Genomic DNA, 18,408 nt, shown 5'->3' on the forward strand with positions numbered 1-18,408 from the left:
CCCTTCTCCTCCCCTGTCTGCTTTCCGCAAGGATCAATCTCTCTGTGACTCCTTCGTCCATTCATTCCTCCCCATTGATCCCCCTTCCTTCCTAGGAATTCACCCCTGTAACTGTAAAAATGATGAAAGGCAGATAATTTTTTGAATGGTGAGAGATTGAAGGGTGTTGATGTTGAGAGGGACCCAGGTACCATGGTACACAGATCTCTGAAAATTAATATACAAGTATAGCCATCAATTAGAAAGGGAAATATTACTTTGGCTTTTATTGCAAGAGGATTTTAGTACAGAAATCTTGCACCATTAATTTATCCTCGGTGAACTTGCAATGGAATATTGTGTCCAGCTCTGGTCTTCCTAACAAAGAAATGGTATAAAGATAGGGATAGAATTTCTGGAAATGCCTGTTTGTACTTGGATAACATTTAGTGGTTGGTTTGTAAATGAAATTCCATTACGTTATTTGTACACTTTACCACATGCAATAGCACTTCTAAGTAGAGATGAAAGGTAGTAGAACCTGAACTCACTTTTTGAAAACGCTGTTTGCTGGGCTTCAGGACAAAGGCATATAATTTTTTGTTAGGTCAGCATATCAAGGGAATACAAGAAGCAGTCGCATCAAAATAATAGCACGAGGAAAGGAATTAATTTGAAAATAGACTCACCGATTTCAATGTCATCATCTACAAATTCACAATAGGTCCCTTCATAGTGATCTGGGCAGTCACATTCTTCACCATCCCAGGTCCCTCCATTCTGGCATGGATTCTTTTCTACAACAATAGGTAATAACTTTTAATGCATTTTTTAAATGCTTACATTACAAACACTTCCTACAAGCTAGAAACTGTACTGCACCTGAAAAGATGCATCAAACTATTGCTGATTTAGGGTAATGCATCGGTTCTTTGTGCAGGCCTTATCCTGTGGCAGGGATATTCAATCATGCATAAGACCCAAGGTTCCATGCTAAAAAAACCACGGTCTTTTATGCTTGACGGCACATTTCCTTCGTTGAGGAACTTGCAAAGAAAACCAGTGAAGCTGCAAATCTTAAAGGGGGCATGAGAAAAAAGATGAGGATGGGTGGTGCTGCTAGAGAGAGGATCATGCTGGTTTCAGGTTGCTGGGGGATGAACGAGTATGGTGTCAGGAGTGGGAGTGGGGAGGCAGTTGGGTTAATTGAGCAGACAGTTGGGATCTTGAGAACATCCACAGTGAAAGGAGATTGTTAATAAGAGTTGAATTAAGTGCAGTTGGTTGTGGGCATCGTGGGTCAAAGGGCCTCTTTCTGACCTGTATGACTTTGACCCTAATATACCATCACTATCATGAGAGAAATAATATTAGGCAAACTGATGGGACTAAAGGGTGATGAGTCCTCTAGCCCAGATGACTTGCATCCTAGAATCCTAAAAGAAGATACTACTGGGATGGTACATGTATTAGTTGTAATATTCCAAATCCCTTACATTTTGGAGAAGTGGAAAATTGACAATTTACACTTCTATTCAAAAAGGGAGTGAGGCAAATGTAGGTAACTAATGTTGGAAACATGTTAGAATCAATTATTAAGGAAGTAAGAGCGGCATGTTTGAAAAACATTATAGAATCAAGCAGAGTCACATGGCTTCGTGAAGGGGAAAATCATATCTGATAAATTAGAGTATTTTTGAGGAAGTCTTGATCAGTGAACCAGTGAATGTATGGTGGGTATGCTGATATTCTAGACCACATTGATATCAAGAAAGAGGAGGTATTAGGTCTCTTGAAGAGCATTAGGGTGGATAAGTCTGCAAGGCCTGATGGGATCTATCCAAGATTATTGAGAGAGGCAAGAGAAAAGATTGGTATTGGTTTATTATTGTCACTTGTACCGAGGTACAGTGGAAAGCTTGTCTTACAAACTGATCTGGGGCCTTGACAGATATTTGTATCCTCTTTAGCCATAGGCGAGGTACCAGAGAACTGGAAAACAGCCAATTTTGTTCCTTTGTTTAAGCAGGGCAATAGAGACAAACTAGGAGAGTATAAGTTGGTGAGCCTTACATCAGTGGTAGGGAAATTATTGGTGAAGATTCTTAGGGATAGGATCTCCTTACATCTGGAAAAGTATAGATTTATTAAGGATAGTCAGCATGGGGGAGGTCATGTCTTACAAACTTGATTGAGTTTTTTAAGGAGGTGACGAAGATGATTGATGAGAGTAGGACAGCAGATGTTTTATACATGGACTTCAGTAAAGCTTTCGACAAGGTTCCTCATGGTAGGCTGATCAGAAGATTAAGGCACATGGAATCATGGAGAATCGGTAGATTGGATTCAAAATTGGCTTGGCCACCAATGGAAAGTAGTGGTGGAGGGGTGTTATTCTGACTGGAGGTCTGTGACCAGTGGTGTTCTGCAAGGATCAGTGCTGGGACCTCAGTTGCTTGTGATATGTATAAATTGTTTAGATGAAAATGTAGATGGACTGATCAGTCAGTTTGTAGATGACACAAAAATTTGGCAGAGTTGTGGATAGTGAGGAAGTTTGTCAAAGGATTCAATAGGATATAGACCAGTTGGAAATATTGGCAGAGAATTGCCAGATGAAGTTTAATCTGGACAAGTGTGAGGTGTTGCATTTTGGGAAGTCAAATGTAAGAGGAAAGTACACAGTAAAAGGCAGAACCCTCAGGAGCATTGATGCACAAAGGGACCTTGAGGTAGGTACATCCATAGATCCATACATCCCTGGAAGTGGCAATATGAGTAGATAGTGTGGTAAAGAAGACGTATGGCCTGCTCGCCTTCATCATTTGGAGTACTGAGTATAACAGTTGGGAAGTTGTGTTGCAGCTGTATAAAACTTTCATTAGGCGACATTTGGAATATTTTGTGCAGTTCTGGTCCAGATGAAGGGTCTCGACCTGAAACGTCAACTGTCCATTTCCCTTGACAGATACTGCCTGCCCTGCTGAGTTCCTCCAGGAGTTTGTTCTTTGCTACAGTACAGGGGCTCCTTGGGTTACAAATGACCTGGCTTACAGAAATCTGACTTTATGCAAATTCTCCCATACATTTTAAAAGCATTTTTCAAGCTGGTAGTAATAATAATAAAATGTTTCATGACATTCATTAATGTCTGGATACAGTATGTATTACATTAGTTTAATTAAGGGTGGTGTTAGGATGATTATTCAATAAAATAAAAGAATTATAGCAAGTTTATGTAGAGTGATATGATACGAGTTACTATACAAAGAAAAGACATTTCTGACTTGCGGAGAAATAAGCTTAGGGATAGTTCTCAGGAACAGAAGCCTGATATAACCCAGGGACTGCTTGTACACAGAACATAGAACAGTACAGCACAACATTAGTCCCTTCTGGTGCAGAGGAAGGGTCTTGACCTGAAACATTGACTGTCCATTTTCCTCTACAGATGCTGCCTGACCTGCCTGAGTTCCACCTGCAGTTTGTTTTTTTGCTCCAGATTCCAGCATCTGCAGTCTCTTGTGTCTCCCATTCCTGTATTGTATTTGGACTTCCAGAAGGCATTCAATAAAGTGTATAACTTTACCTGATGGAATAATACTGGATATTCCATCATTGGGTCAGGGAGGAGCAGACCTTCTCTTCCAGTCAAAGTAGAAAATTGCAAGAGTGGCATCATTTGAGGAATGCACATCCTATTCATGTCACTCAAATGTGTTCTGATCCTCTCTGCTTATAACATACGGGCATGAAACTTGTTAGATGTATAAAAGACCACAATAGAATTTATAGAAATATGTTGTTTGCACCTAGAGTACCTAAGTAAATTTAACAATTTATCAATGAAATTATATATACTATTGTGCATATACAATAGAACTTCCAGCAAACAGTAGTAAAAATGTGGTTGTCTCACTTGCAAAACGCCATGTACTTTGGCAGTCAAAACTGAGGAAGATGGACTTTTGTCAGGTTGGGGTATCAGGGGATACACAGAAAGCAGTAACATCAAAGCAAAAGCACCAAAAAAACTCTAATACATTTGAAAATAGACTCACCAGTTTCACTGTCATCATCATCTAAAATTTCACAGAAGGGCCCTTCATAGTTGTCCTTGCAGTCACATTTCTTGCCATCCCAGATCCCTCCATTCTTACATGGATTTATTGCTTCAACAGCAAATAAGAAGGTTAAAATAATGCATGTTTTTTGAAGTATCCCAAATTACAATCAGGCCAGAAATTGTACTGCTGACTGGGGGTCATGCACCAGCTTTTACTGAAGCTTCTACCCACCCCGCGCACCCCCCCCCCCCAGCAGATATATTCTAATGCACACAAGGCCCAAGGTAAAACAGGCTTTGTCTGTGAAACTGCACCTGCCTTTAGTCTTCAAGTAACTTGCAAAAGGAATTAGCTGAGCTGCAAATTATGCAGTAGGGGGTCGGGTGAGGTTCAATGTGGTGGTGGTGTGGGTGGGGTGTGGTGGTTAGTGTGCTACTAAACAGAGGACCAGGCTACCTTCAGTTTGGCCAGTGGTGAATCTAACTGGGATCAGGAGCAGGAGTGTAAATAGGGAGGTGATTGAAGAGACAAATGGGTGCCTGAGAATATTAACAGTAGAAGTGTGCAAAAATACTTGAACTAGAATGTATCTGCAAGAAGATGGATGCTTTGGACTCAACAACAATGCACTACAAAACATTGCTTCCCCCTTTACGTAATGCTGGAGAAGGCCTCTGTTTTTACTTAAGGGGTGTTTCAGAGTGCAATGCCTACATGGACCATAGAACTGTGAACTGAGTTACTTCCCTTGGCACTGAGGCAGCACTTGACTGAGTGTGGTACAAAGCATAAGGCAGGGGTGTGATAGAGTACTTTTCACATCAACAACACCCTCAAAGCAGCCCATTTGGCACCCTAAAACGTGTAGTCCCATCACCACTGTTGCACCATAGCTGCATTGTGCAGTGTCTACAAAACTGTGTTGCAGTTACTTCCCTAATCTATTTCAACATCTCTCAAAGCCACAGTTTTTTTACCACCAAGAAGGTGGAGAGCAGTAATTGCGTTGGAACATCACTACCTTCGGATTTCCTGCCATGCTGCACATCATCCTGACTTGGTAATATATCATCGTTCCTTCATTGTAACAGGGACTAAATCCTGGCACTCCCTACCCAACAGCATTATGGAAGTAGCTTCATCAGAAGGATTGTAGCAGTTTAAAAAGGGGGTTCACCACCGCCACTTCAAGAGCAATTAGGGACAGGCAATAAGTACTGGCCTTAACAGCAACACCCACACCCTGAAAGTTGAATTTAAAAAAATCCTGGGCCATAGAATTATAGAGGTGAGAGTGATCTCCCTGGATATCAACACAGCATTTAACCAAGCTTGACATCAAGGAGCCTTGGTATAAACTGAAGTCAATGGGCATCCTGTTAGAGTGAATGGGTGCTCCGGTAGGGAAACTGTTGGCAGCACTCCATTAGGAGGGTCAGGGACATTAGGGCAGGAGACATGCCTAGCTTTGCAGAGCCCACTCCCAAAGAGTTTTCAGAGACTACAATAACCTAGACCTCTCTGATGAAAAATGTATTTGCAGGTTCAGATTTTCCAAGTCTGTCATCACAGAGATAAATGACCTTCTGCAGAAGGAGCTTATGCCACATTCTTGTGCCTGAATTGCTCTCTCTGGGTCTGCTAAAACTATGTGCATCCTAACTTCCTCGCTGCAGTATCACTCCAAGAGACTGCAGCAGATCTCTGCCATGTCTCTCCATTTTCTGCTCACTGAGAAGAGACGAGATCATCATCCTAAACTATTTGCTCTGATTCAAAATCCACAGCTGTTTGACCTGTAGGTTATTTCTGATACTTGTTGTTTTGTTTCAGATTTCCAGTACTCGCGGTATTTCCCTTTTCAATATTGCCCATGCTACTTTAAAAAGCATTTGAGCCTCCCTGTGATTGATGAGGAGAAGGAGTTTTCATTTGAAAGTTCCAAGAAATGTCACCAACCATTAGGATCCTGTGGAGCCTCTGAGGCTGAGGTAGATTTTACATTTAGAGGTAAACTTCAAAACCAACATACCAAGCTTTTAAGAAAAAGATATAAAAGCTGAGTGAAAATTAAAAAAATTGCCATTGAAGGAAAAACAGAAAATGCTGGAAACATTCCTGATCTTCCACCTGAAATTTTAAATCTGTTTATCTTTCCACAGATACAACCTGATCCGCTAAGTGTTCTCAACATTTTCTGCTTTTGTATAAAAGCCAAGTTTGTTTTATTGAAGAAAAGCTAAGTGTTTAAACCTTCCTCCAAAAGGGCAGATATTTCCCAGTCTCCACATCAGAAAGAGACCATCAGCATACCATTGATCAGAAGCTAAATCACATAAATACTGGGTTACAAGAGCAGGGCAGAGACTGCATGTCCTCTGGCAACTGCCTTTCTCCTGAAACCCCCATTTTTTTCCCCAGAATCTATAAGGTATAGCATAGGTAATACAAGTAATATTGAATCTGTAAGATATAGCGTAAGAAATATTGGCTGGCACCACTTTGAGATCATGTGACTAACTGCTCTGTGTCCTCCAGTACTTTGGTGGTGAATTAGAGAAAATACCATGACACAAAGCAAAGCGCATGCTACCTCACCTTCTAATTGCCTGGATGTGAATGGCTCCAACAAGAAACTCAACACCCTCCAGATCAAAGCAGTTCACTGATTGGGAATTCATCCACCACCCAAAATATTGATTGCTTCCAACACAGACACACTGTGGTTACTTGCATACCAGCCATTAAATGCACTGCAGTTACTTCCCTGGGCTCGTCAAATACTCCTGACTCAGTTACCAAGAAGGACGAGGATAAGAGGCACAAGAAAACACCACCACTGGCACATCATCCTGACATAGAAAAATATCACTGTTTCTTCTTCATTGCTGGGTCTAAATCCTGGAATTCATGACACAACTATACTGTGGAAATACCTTCAACAGCAGTACTGCAGTGGTTCACTAATTTATTCTTAAGGGCAGTCAGGGAAGTAAAAATTTGCTATCACTGTCTGTGGCATCCACATCCCAAAGGTGAATACTTAAACCATGAAATGAATAAAACATTACAAAATGGATGCTAAATTGAAAGTTAAGACTGTGTAACGCTGGTCAAACAGAATAATGAAGACTGAGTTTGATCACAAAATGCAAATGATGAAAATCCTGTCGGGTATGTTTCACCAAATGGAACAGTGCCCCCGACATCAGGTTGAACAATTCAGTTTTCATCAAATTAAATACAACAGGCTGCTCTATAATGGTAAGTGTGAAATAGACAAAATAGAAAATTTGCAGCTGCATGTTATGTTCGACTAACAAGGTCAACACATACCTGATGAAGTGGTAATGGTAGAGGTTATGGTGGAAGGTACAAAAGTGGTCAGTTGTGTTGTGACAGCTGTTGGCAAGGTCTGTTTCATGGTTGTACTGAATGGTTCTGATGCAAAGGGAGAGGATGGAACTCTTGTACTGACATGTGCTGTGGTTAGCTTGGATGTGCTGGTTGGCTTGCTTGAGGTGCTGGTCAGAGTGCTGGATGGTGCAGCTACCATGCTGGTGAGTCTGCTTGTTGACTCCATTGAAGTGCTGAATGGTGTGCTGGCCGGCACAGTCAATGGGTGCGGAGGACTGCTAGTCAATTGGATTGTTAAGCTGGCTGACTCGGTCATTGAGTTGGTCGTGGCAGTTGACAGACTCACTGGTGAGCTGGATGGGCTGGGTGATGTAACAGTTAGAATGTTCGACAGTGTAGTCATTGTGCTGGTCACCATGGTGGGAGGGCGTGATGATGAATGAGACAGCCTGGTTGAGGTGTGAGTAGCCATGCTTGTCAGCGTCTTGAATGATGAGCTGGTCATTGTGCTGGACGGTGTAATTAATGGGTTGGTTGGTGCATTGGACATTGTGGACAATAGAGTGTTAGTTGCACTGGACATTGTGGATGAAGGGTCAGTAAGTGTGCTGGACAGCCCAGTTAATGGGCTGGTTATTGTGCTGGACAGTGTTGTCTGTGGACGGCTTGTTGTTTTGGAGACTGAGAATGATTGGCTGGAGCTTATACTGGACTGTTTAGTCGATTGGCTGGTCATTGTGCTCGACAACACCGTTGATGGACTGATAATTGTTTGGAACAATGTTGTCAATGGGCCTGTTGTTGTGGACATTGTTGTCAATGGGGGGACAGATGATTCGGATAATGTCGACAAGTGGTTGGTTGTTGTGCTGGTCAACTTTGTGGATGGGCCGGTTGTTGTTTCAGGCACAGTTGTAAATGGGTGGGTGGTTATGCTGGATTGTGTTGTCAGTTGGCCAGTTGTGCTTGATAACATGGTCAATGGTCTGGCCATTGTGCTGGACATTGTTTTTGATGGGTTGATTGTTGTTTTAGACAATGTGGTTGACAGGCTGGTTGTTGTGCTGGAGAGTGTTGTTGATTTTCTGCTTGTTGATTTGGAAAATGCGGTCAATGAGCCGTTTGTTATACTGGACGGCATTGTTGATAGGTCTGTGGTAGTTTCAAAGACTGTGAACAACGGGCTGGAGCTTATACTAGATTGTTTCGTTGATTGTCGCATCGTTGTGCTGGACAGCTTGGTTGATTGACTGGCAGTGGTGCTGGACAGTGTTGTCGATGGGCCTGTGGTTGTCATAGACATTGTCGATGGGCGGAGAGTTGATTCAGATAATGTGGGTGTCAGGCTGGTTATTGTGCTGAAAAACGTCATGGTTGGACTGGTTGTAGTCTCAGGTACAGTTGACGATGTGCTGGTGGTTACGCTGGATTGTGTTGTCCATTGGCTCCTTGTTGTGTTGGACAACATGGTTGATGAACTGGCGGTTGTGCTGGACAATGATGTTGATAGACGTGAGGTTTCAGGCAACATAGTCAATGGACTGCTCATTATGGTAGATTGTGATGTCAAAAGATCAGTCATTGCGCTGGACAGTGTTGTTGATAAGCTGTTGGTTAATTTGGAGATTGCGGTATTTGGGCTGACTGTTGTGCTGGACATTGTTATCGATGGGCTGGTTGTTGTTTCAGACAATGTGGTTGACAAGCTGGTTGTTGAAGCTGAGGACGTGATTGGGCTGGTGGATGTGGTGGAGAGTATTGTAAAATGTCTGGTCGGTGTGCTGGAAATGGTGGTCACTGGGCCGGTTGTTGTTCCTGAAGATATGGTTGACAGTTTGATTGATGAGGTGTTTGTTATGCTGGGTGGAGTTGTCAATAGGCCTGTGGTTGTTGCTGTGGACAATGGGCTGGTAGTTATGCTGGATTGTTTAGTCGATTGTCTATTCGATGTGCTGGACAACATGGTTGATTGAGTGGCAGTTGTGCTGGACAGTGTTGTCAACGGGCCTGTATTTGTTGTGGATATTGTCGATGGGCAGAGAGTTGATTCAGATAATGTGGACGACGGGTTAGTTATCGTGCTGGTCATTGTCAAGGTTGTGCCGCTTGTTATTTCAGGCACAGTTGACAGCTGGCCTGTAGTTATGATGGATTGTGTTGTCAATTGGCTTGTTGTTGCGCTGGAGAACATGGTTGGTGAACTGGCCAGTGTGCTGTGCAGTGTTGTCGATAGACTTGATTTTTCAGCCAATATAGTCGATGGGCTGGTTATTATGGTGGATTTTGATGTCGAAGGGCCTGTCACTGTGCTGGACATTGTTGTCGATAGGCCGGTGGTTACTTTGGAGATTGTGGTTTTTGGGCTGAACTTTGTGCTGGATATGGTTTTCGATGAGGTGTTTGTGGTTTCAGACAATGTGGTTGACGGGCTGTTTGTTGAGCCTGAGTATGTGATTGATGGGCTATTTGTTTTACTGGAGAGCATTGTAGATGGACCAGTGGGTGTGCTGTAAATGGTGGTCAATGGGCTGGGTGTTGTTCCTGAAGATGTGCTCGACAGTCCGGTTGTTGTGCTAGAGAGTGATTTTCTGGTTGTGGTTTTGTAGAGGGTGGTCAGTGAGCCGTTTGTTGTACTGGACGGTGTTGTCGATGGGACTGTGGTTGTGTCAGAGGCTGTGGCTGATGGTCTGATGGTTAAGGTGGATAGTTGAGTTGAATGGCTGGTCATTGTGCTGGACAACCTGGTTGACTGACTGGCAGTTGAGCTTGACAGTGTTGTCGATAGACGTGAGGTTTCAGGCAATGTAGTTGTCGGGCCGGTCTTTATGGTGGATTGTGATGTTGAAGGGCCTGTCATTGCGCTGGTCAGTATTGTTGATGGGTGGAGAGTTGATTCAGATAATGTGGACGATGGGCTGGCTATCGTGCTGGTCAATGGGTTGGTTGGGCCAGTTGTAGTTTCAGGCACAGTTGTTGAAGGGCTGGTGGTTACACTGGATTGTGCTGTGAATTGTTTAGCTGTTGTGCTGGATAATACGGTTGATGGACTGGGTGTTGTGCTTGTTTTGAATAGGCTGGTTGTTGTTTCGAACAATGTGGTTGACAGGCCGATTGTTAAGCCTGAGGAAGCGTCTGGTGGGCTGGTCGATGTGCTGGAGAGTATTGCAGATGGCCCAGTGGGTGTGCTGGAAGTGGTGGTCCTTGGGCTGGTTATTGTTTCTGAAGATGTGGTCGACGGTCGAGTTGTTGTTGTGGAGAGTGATGTTGATTTTCTGGCTGTTATTTCGGAAGATGTGGTTGATGAGCTGTTTGTTATACTGGGGGGTGTTGTTGATGGACCAGTAGTTGGATCAGGGACTATGGACGATGGGCTGGTAGTTATGCTGGATTGTTTAGTTGATTGACTATTCGGCGTGCTGGACAACACGGTTGATTGAGTGGCAGTTGTGCTGGACAGTGTTGTCGATGGGCCTGTGGTTGTCGTGGATATTATTGTCGATGGATGGAGTGTTGATTGAGATAATGTGTATGACGGGTTAGTTATTGTGCTGGTCATCGTCAAGGGTGTGCCGCTTGTTGTTTCAGGCACAGTTGAGAACTGGGCGGTGGTTATGCTGGATTGTGTTGTCAGTTGGCTCGTTGTTGTGCTGGAGAACATGGTCGATGAACTGTTGGTTGTGCTGGGCAATGTTGTTGATAGACCTGGTGTTCCTGGCAGTGTAGTCAATGAGCTGGTCATTATGGTGGATTGTGATGTGGAAGGGCCTGTCATTGTGCTGGACATTGTTGTGGATACGTCAGTGATTAATTTGGAGATTGTAGTATATGGGCTGACTGTTGTGCTGGACATTGTTATCGATGGGCTGGTTGTTGTTTCAGACAATGTGGTTGACAGGCCATTAGTTGAAGCTGAGGATGTGATTGACGGGCTGGTGGATGTGGTGGAGAGTATTGTAAAATGTCTGGTCGGTGTGCTGGAAATGGTGGTCACTGGGCCGGTTGTTGTTCCTGAAGATATGGTTGACAGTTTGATTGATGAGCTGTTTGTTATGCTGGGCGGAGTTGTCCATAGGCCTGTGGTTGTTGCTGTGGAGAATGGGCTGGTAGTTATGCTGGATTGTTTGGTCGCTTGGCTAGTTGTTGTGCTGGACAACATGTTTGATTGAGTAGCAGCTGTGCTGGACAGTGTTGTCGATGGGCCTGTGGTTGTCCTGAACAATGTTGTCGATGGGTAAAGCGTTGATTTGGCTAACGTGGACGTCAAGCTGGTCGTTGCTTGGCCAGTCGTTGTTTCAGGCACAGTTGACAAAGGACTGGTGGTTACGCTGGACTCTGTTGTCAATTGACTGGTCGTAGTGCTGAATAATATGGTTGATGGACTGGCTATTGTGCTTGTTTTCGATAAGCTGGTTGTTGTTTCAGACAATGAGGTTGACAGGCCAGATGTTGAGCCTGAGGTCATGATTGATGAGCTGGTTGATGTGCTGGAGAGTAATGTAGATGGACCGGTCGGTGTGCTGGAGAGTAATGTAGATGGACCGGTCGGTGTGCTGGAGAGTAATGTAGATGGACCGGTCGGTGTGCTGGAGAATATGTTTGATGTGCTGGACAATGTTGTCGATTGACCTGATGCTTCAGGCAATGTAGTTGATATTTCGGTGGTTGTTTTGGAGATTGTAGTAAATGGGCTGGCCTCTGTGCTGAACGTTGTTTTCAATGAGCTGCTTGTTTCAGACAATGTGGTTGACCGGCTGGTTTTTGACCCTGAGGACGTGACTGACGGGCTGGTCGATGTGCTGGAGAGTATTGTAGATGGAACGGTTTGTGTACTGGAAATGGTCACTGGGCTGGCTGTTGTTCCTGAAGATGTGGTCCATGGCCCGGTTTTTGTGCTGGAGACTGTCGTCGATTTTCTAGTTGTTATTTCGGTGGATATGGTTGATGAGCTGTTTGTTATACTTGGTGGTGTTGTCAATGGACCTGTGGTTGTTTCAGAGACTGTGGACAATGGGCTGGTAGTTATGCTGGATTGTTTAGTCGATTGTCTATTCGATGTGCTGGACAACGTGGTTGATTGAGTGGCAGTTGTGCTGGACAGTGTTGTCAACGGGCCTGTATTTGTTGTGGATATTGTTGTCGATGGGCAGAGAGTTGATTCAGATAATGTGGACGACGGGTTAGTTATCGTGCTGGTCATTGTCAAGGTTGTGCCGCTTGTTATTTCAGGCACAGTTGACAGCTGGCCGGTAGTTATGATGGATTGTGTTGTCAATTGGCTTGTTGTTGCGCTGGAGAACATGGTTGGTGAACTGGCCAGTGTGCTGTGTAATGTTGTTGATAGACCTGGTGTTCTTGACAATGTATTCAATGAGCTGGTCATTATGGTGGATTGTGATGTGGAAGGGCCTGTCATTGTGTTGGACATTGTTGTGGATACGTCAGTGATTAATTTGGAGATTGTAGTATATGGGCTGACTGTTGTGCTGGACATTGTTATCGATGGGCTGGTTGTTGTTTCAGACAATGTGGTTGACAGGCCGTTTGTTGAAGCTGAGGACGTGATTGACGGGCTGGTGGATGTGGTGGAGAGTATTGTAAAATGTCTGGTCGGTGTGCTGGAAATGGTGGTCACTGGGCCGGTTGTTGTTCCTGAAGATATGGTTGACAGTTTGATTGATGAGCTGTTTGTTATGCTGGGTGGAGTTGTCAATAGGCCTGTGGTTGTTGCTGTGGAGAATGGACTGGTAGTTATGCTGGATTGTTTGGTCGCTTGGCTAGTTGTTGTGCTGGACAACATGTTTGATTGAGTAGCAACTGTGCTGGACAGCATTGTCGATGGGCCTGTGGTTGTCGTGGATATTATTGTCGATGGGCGGAGAGTTGATTGAGATAATGTGGATGTCGGGTTAGTTATTGTGCTGGTCATCGTCAAGGTTGCGCCGCTTGTTGTTTCAGGCACAGTTGACAACTGGCCGGTGGTAATGCTGGATTGTGTTGTCAATTGGCTTGCTGTTGCGCTGGAGAACATGGTTGGTGAACTGGCCAGTGTGCTGTGCAATGTTGTCGATAGACTTGATTTTTCAGCCAATATAGTCGATGGGCTGGTTATTATGGTGGATTTTGATGTCGAAGGGCCTGTCACTGTGCTGGACATTGTTGTCGATAGGCCGGTGGTTACTTTGGAGATTGTGGTTTTTGGGCTGAACTTTGTGCTGGATATGGTTTTCGATGAGGTGTTTGTGGTTTCAGACAATGTGGTTGACGGGCTGTTTGTTGAGCCTGAGTATGTGATTGATGGGCTATTTGTTTTACTGGAGAGCATTGTAGATGGACCAGTGGGTGTGCTGTAAATGGTGGTCAATGGGCTGGGTGTTGTTCCTGAAGATGTGCTCGACAGTCCGGTTGTTGTGCTAGAGAGTGATTTTCTGGTTGTGGTTTTGTAGAGGGTGGTCAGTGAGCCGTTTGTTGTACTGGACGGTGTTGTCGATGGGACTGTGGTTGTGTCAGAGGCTGTGGCTGATGGTCTGATGGTTAAGGTGGATAGTTGAGTTGAATGGCTGGTCATTGTGCTGGACAACCTGGTTGACTGACTGGCAGTTGAGCTTGACAGTGTTGTCGATAGACGTGAGGTTTCAGGCAATGTAGTTGTCGGGCCGGTCTTTATGGTGGATTGTGATGTTGAAGGGCCTGTCATTGCGCTGGTCAGTATTGTTGATGGGTGGAGAGTTGATTCAGATAATGTGGACGATGGGCTGGTTATCGTGCTGGTCAATGGGTTGGTTGGGCCAGTTGTAGTTTCAGGCACAGTTGTTGAAGGGCTGGTGGTTACACTGGATTGTGCTGTGAATTGTTTAGCTGTTGTGCTGGATAATACGGTTGATGGACTGGGTGTTGTGCTTGTTTTGAATAGGCTGGTTGTTGTTTCGAACAATGTGGTTGACAGGCCGATTGTTAAGCCTGAGGAAGTGTCTGGTGGGCTGGTCGATGTGCTGGAGAGTATTGCAGATGGCCCAGTGGGTGTGCTGGAAGTGGTGGTCCTTGGGCTGGTTATTGTTTCTGAAGATGTGGTCGACGGTCGAGTTGTTGTTGTGGAGAGTGATGTTGATTTTCTGGCTGTTATTTCGGAAGATGTGGTTGATGAGCTGTTTGTTATACTGGGGGGTGTTGTTGATGGACCAGTAGTTGGATCAGGGACTATGGACGATGGGCTGGTAGTTATGCTGGATTGTTTAGTTGATTGACTATTCGGCGTGCTGGACAACACGGTTGATTGAGTGGCAGTTGTGCTGGACAGTGTTGTCGATGGGCCTGTGGTTGTCGTGGATATTATTGTCGATGGATGGAGTGTTGATTGAGATAATGTGTATGACGGGTTAGTTATTGTGCTGGTCATCGTCAAGGGTGTGCCGCTTGTTGTTTCAGGCACAGTTGAGAACTGGGCGGTGGTTATGCTGGATTGTGTTGTCAGTTGGCTCGTTGTTGTGCTGGAGAACATGGTCGATGAACTGTTGGTTGTGCTGGGCAATGTTGTTGATAGACCTGGTGTTCCTGGCAGTGTAGTCAATGAGCTGGTCATTATGGTGGATTGTGATGTGGAAGGGCCTGTCATTGTGCTGGACATTGTTGTGGATACGTCAGTGATTAATTTGGAGATTGTAGTATATGGGCTGACTGTTGTGCTGGACATTGTTATCGATGGGCTGGTTGTTGTTTCAGACAATGTGGTTGACAGGCCATTAGTTGAAGCTGAGGATGTGATTGACGGGCTGGTGGATGTGGTGGAGAGTATTGTAAAATGTCTGGTCGGTGTGCTGGAAATGGTGGTCACTGGGCCGGTTGTTGTTCCTGAAGATATGGTTGACAGTTTGATTGATGAGCTGTTTGTTATGCTGGGCGGAGTTGTCCATAGGCCTGTGGTTGTTGCTGTGGAGAATGGGCTGGTAGTTATGCTGGATTGTTTGGTCGCTTGGCTAGTTGTTGTGCTGGACAACATGTTTGATTGAGTAGCAGCTGTGCTGGACAGTGTTGTCGATGGGCCTGTGGTTGTCCTGAACAATGTTGTCGATGGGTAAAGCGTTGATTTGGCTAACGTGGACGTCAAGCTGGTCGTTGCTTGGCCAGTCGTTGTTTCAGGCACAGTTGACAAAGGACTGGTGGTTACGCTGGACTCTGTTGTCAATTGACTGGTCGTAGTGCTGAATAATATGGTTGATGGACTGGCTATTGTGCTTGTTTTCGATAAGCTGGTTGTTGTTTCAGACAATGAGGTTGACAGGCCAGATGTTGAGCCTGAGGTCATGATTGATGAGCTGGTTGATGTGCTGGAGAGTAATGTAGATGGACCGGTCGGTGTGCTGGAGAGTAATGTAGATGGACCGGTCGGTGTGCTGGAGAGTAATGTAGATGGACCGGTCGGTGTGCTGGAGAATATGTTTGATGTGCTGGACAATGTTGTCGATTGACCTGATGCTTCAGGCAATGTAGTTGATATTTCGGTGGTTGTTTTGGAGATTGTAGTAAATGGGCTGGCCTCTGTGCTGAACGTTGTTTTCAATGAGCTGCTTGTTTCAGACAATGTGGTTGACCGGCTGGTTTTTGACCCTGAGGACGTGACTGACGGGCTGGTCGATGTGCTGGAGAGTATTGTAGATGGAACGGTTTGTGTACTGGAAATGGTCACTGGGCTGGCTGTTGTTCCTGAAGATGTGGTCCATGGCCCGGTTTTTGTGCTGGAGACTGTCGTCGATTTTCTAGTTGTTATTTCGGTGGATATGGTTGATGAGCTGTTTGTTATACTTGGTGGTGTTGTCAATGGACCTGTGGTTGTTTCAGAGACTGTGGACAATGGGCTGGTAGTTATGCTGGATTGTTTAGTCGATTGTCTATTCGATGTGCTGGACAACGTGGTTGATTGAGTGGCAGTTGTGCTGGACAGTGTTGTCAACGGGCCTGTATTTGTTGTGGATATTGTTGTCGATGGGCAGAGAGTTGATTCAGATAATGTGGACGACGGGTTAGTTATCGTGCTGGTCATTGTCAAGGTTGTGCCGCTTGTTATTTCAGGCACAGTTGACAGCTGGCCGGTAGTTATGATGGATTGTGTTGTCAATTGGCTTGTTGTTGCGCTGGAGAACATGGTTGGTGAACTGGCCAGTGTGCTGTGTAATGTTGTTGATAGACCTGGTGTTCTTGACAATGTATTCAATGAGCTGGTCATTATGGTGGATTGTGATGTGGAAGGGCCTGTCATTGTGTTGGACATTGTTGTGGATACGCCAGTGATTAATTTGGAGATTGTAGTATATGGGCTGACTGTTGTGCTGGACATTGTTATCGATGGGCTGGTTGTTGTTTCAGACAATGTGGTTGACAGGCCGTTTGTTGAAGCTGAGGACGTGATTGACGGGCTGGTGGATGTGGTGGAGAGTATTGTAAAATGTCTGGTCGGTGTGCTGGAAATGGTGGTCACTGGGCCGGTTGTTGTTCCTGAAGATGTGGTTGACAGTTTGATTGATGAGCTGTTTGTTATGCTGGGCAGAGTTGTCCATAGGCCTGTGGTTATTGCTGTGGACAAAGGGCTGGTAGTTATGCTGGATTGTTTGGTCGCTTGTCTAGTTGTTGTGCTGGACAACATGTTTGATTGAGTAGCAACTGTGCTGGACAGTGTTGTCGATGGGCCTGTGGTTGTCCTGAACAATGTTGTCGATGGGTAGAGTGTTGATTCAGTTAACGTGGACGTCAAGCTGGTCGTTGCTTCGCCAGTCGTTGTTTCAGGCACAGTTGACAAAGGACTGGTGGTTACGCTGGACTCTGTTGTCAATTGACTGGTTGTAGTGCTGGATAATATGGTTGATGGACTAGCTATTGTGCTTGTTTTCAATAGGCTGGTTGTTGTTTCAGACAATGAGGTTGACAGGCCGGTTGTTGATCCTGAGGATGTGATCGACGGGCTGGTCGATGTGCTGGAGAGTAACGTAGTTGGCCCGGTCAGTGTGCTGGAAATGGTGGTCATTGGGCTGCTTGTTGTTTGTGGAGATGTGGTCGACAGTCTGGTTGTTGTGCTGGAGAGTGTTGTCAATTTTTTGGTCATTGTTTTGGAGAATGTGGTTGGTGAGCTGTTGGGTGTGCTGGACGGTGTTGTCAATGGGCCTGTGGTGGTTTCAGAGACTGTGGGTGAGGGGCTGTTGGTTAGGCTGGATTCTGTTGTCCGTTGGCTTGTTGTTTTGCTGGAAAATATGGTTGATGAATTTGCTGTTATGCTTAGCAGTTTCTTCAATGGACCTGATGTTTCAGATAATGTGGTTAACCGGTTGTTTCTTTTGTCGGAGTACATAGTTGACGGACTTGGTGTGGTTCTGGACAGTTTTGACGACTGGCTGGTTGTTGTTTGAGACACCATGGACGTTGAGCCGTCTGTTATGACTGTTTTTTCATTGTAACAGTTTTTAATAGAGAGAGGTAGAATATGAATATTAGAAACAATTTTTTTCATCATTTAGGTATATATTATTTCCATTCATCTTTGTTTCATACATTATGCTTTTTTTGGATTTTGTGAGTCATAAGTTTGGACTTGTTGCATCTTCAATTTTTCATTGGTATGTGCTTATCTTGTTGGCAAAATAGTTTAATGGTGAGCAATCATTGTGAAACTGGGTGTAGTATGTTAAGTTGTGAGGATAGGCTGCATAGATAAGGCTTACTAGAATGCAGAATATTAAGGGTTGATTGAATAGTGGAGGTTAATCTGATCAAAAGACATAGAAAAATTTAGATATTTTGAATATTCTGGTGGCCAGAGTAGGAGGTCATAATTTTATTTTGGAAGTCAGGATGTTGAGAGGTCATTTTTTTTATAAAGGGCAGTGAAAATTTGGAACTCTCTCTTTCACAAGGAACTTCTGCGATTGTGATTTAAAAATATAAGTGGCTTTTTGGTTACAGTTATTAAGATAGGCTAAAGTGGGATTATTGGATCAAATTGAATGTCCATTCAGGGCTGAGG

The 18,408-nt window shown here is 44.5% G+C and overlaps 2 protein-coding genes across 2 annotated transcripts; both read right to left on the reverse strand.

Moving 5' to 3' along the window:
- Positions 1-9,976: 9,976 nt before the first annotated feature.
- Positions 9,977-12,783, reverse strand: LOC127586641 (mucin-5AC-like). The gene is made up of 2 exons (XM_052044756.1): positions 10,145-12,783; positions 9,977-10,058 (listed from the first exon to the last, which is right to left on the reverse strand). Exons 1-2 carry the CDS (start codon positions 12,781-12,783, stop codon positions 9,977-9,979), a joined length of 2,721 nt encoding a protein of 906 aa, XP_051900716.1.
- A 1,471-nt stretch (positions 12,784-14,254) lies between these two features.
- Positions 14,255-16,855, reverse strand: LOC127586642 (mucin-5AC-like). The gene is made up of 2 exons (XM_052044758.1): positions 15,076-16,855; positions 14,255-14,557 (listed from the first exon to the last, which is right to left on the reverse strand). The coding sequence occupies exons 1-2, from the start codon at positions 16,729-16,731 to the stop codon at positions 14,255-14,257; spliced, it is 1,959 nt and encodes a 652-aa protein (XP_051900718.1). The 5' UTR covers positions 16,732-16,855.
- Between the last annotated feature and the right edge of the window lie 1,553 nt (positions 16,856-18,408).

This window comes from Pristis pectinata, chromosome 37 (assembly GCF_009764475.1).
Source record: "Pristis pectinata isolate sPriPec2 chromosome 37, sPriPec2.1.pri, whole genome shotgun sequence".
In the NCBI taxonomy this organism is placed as follows: domain Eukaryota; kingdom Metazoa; phylum Chordata; class Chondrichthyes; order Rhinopristiformes; family Pristidae; genus Pristis; species Pristis pectinata.

Excerpts from the sequence above, each read along its gene's own strand:
- LOC127586641 (XM_052044756.1), bottom strand. The coding sequence starts at position 12,783 with ATGACCAGCTCATTGAATACATTGTCAAGAACACCAGGTCTATCAACA. Across the intron at positions 10,059-10,144 it reads ACTGCCAGTCAGTCAACCAG|TCCCATCGACAACACCGTCC; the intron begins GTTGTCCAGCAC and ends ACACAACCACAG.
- LOC127586642 (XM_052044758.1), bottom strand. The coding sequence starts at position 16,731 with ATGTCCAGCACAACAGTCAGCCCATATACTACAATCTCCAAATTAATC. Across the intron at positions 14,558-15,075 it reads TAACAATGTCCAGCACAACA|TATAACAAACAGCTCATCAA; the intron begins GTCAGCCCATAT and ends AACACCCCCCAG.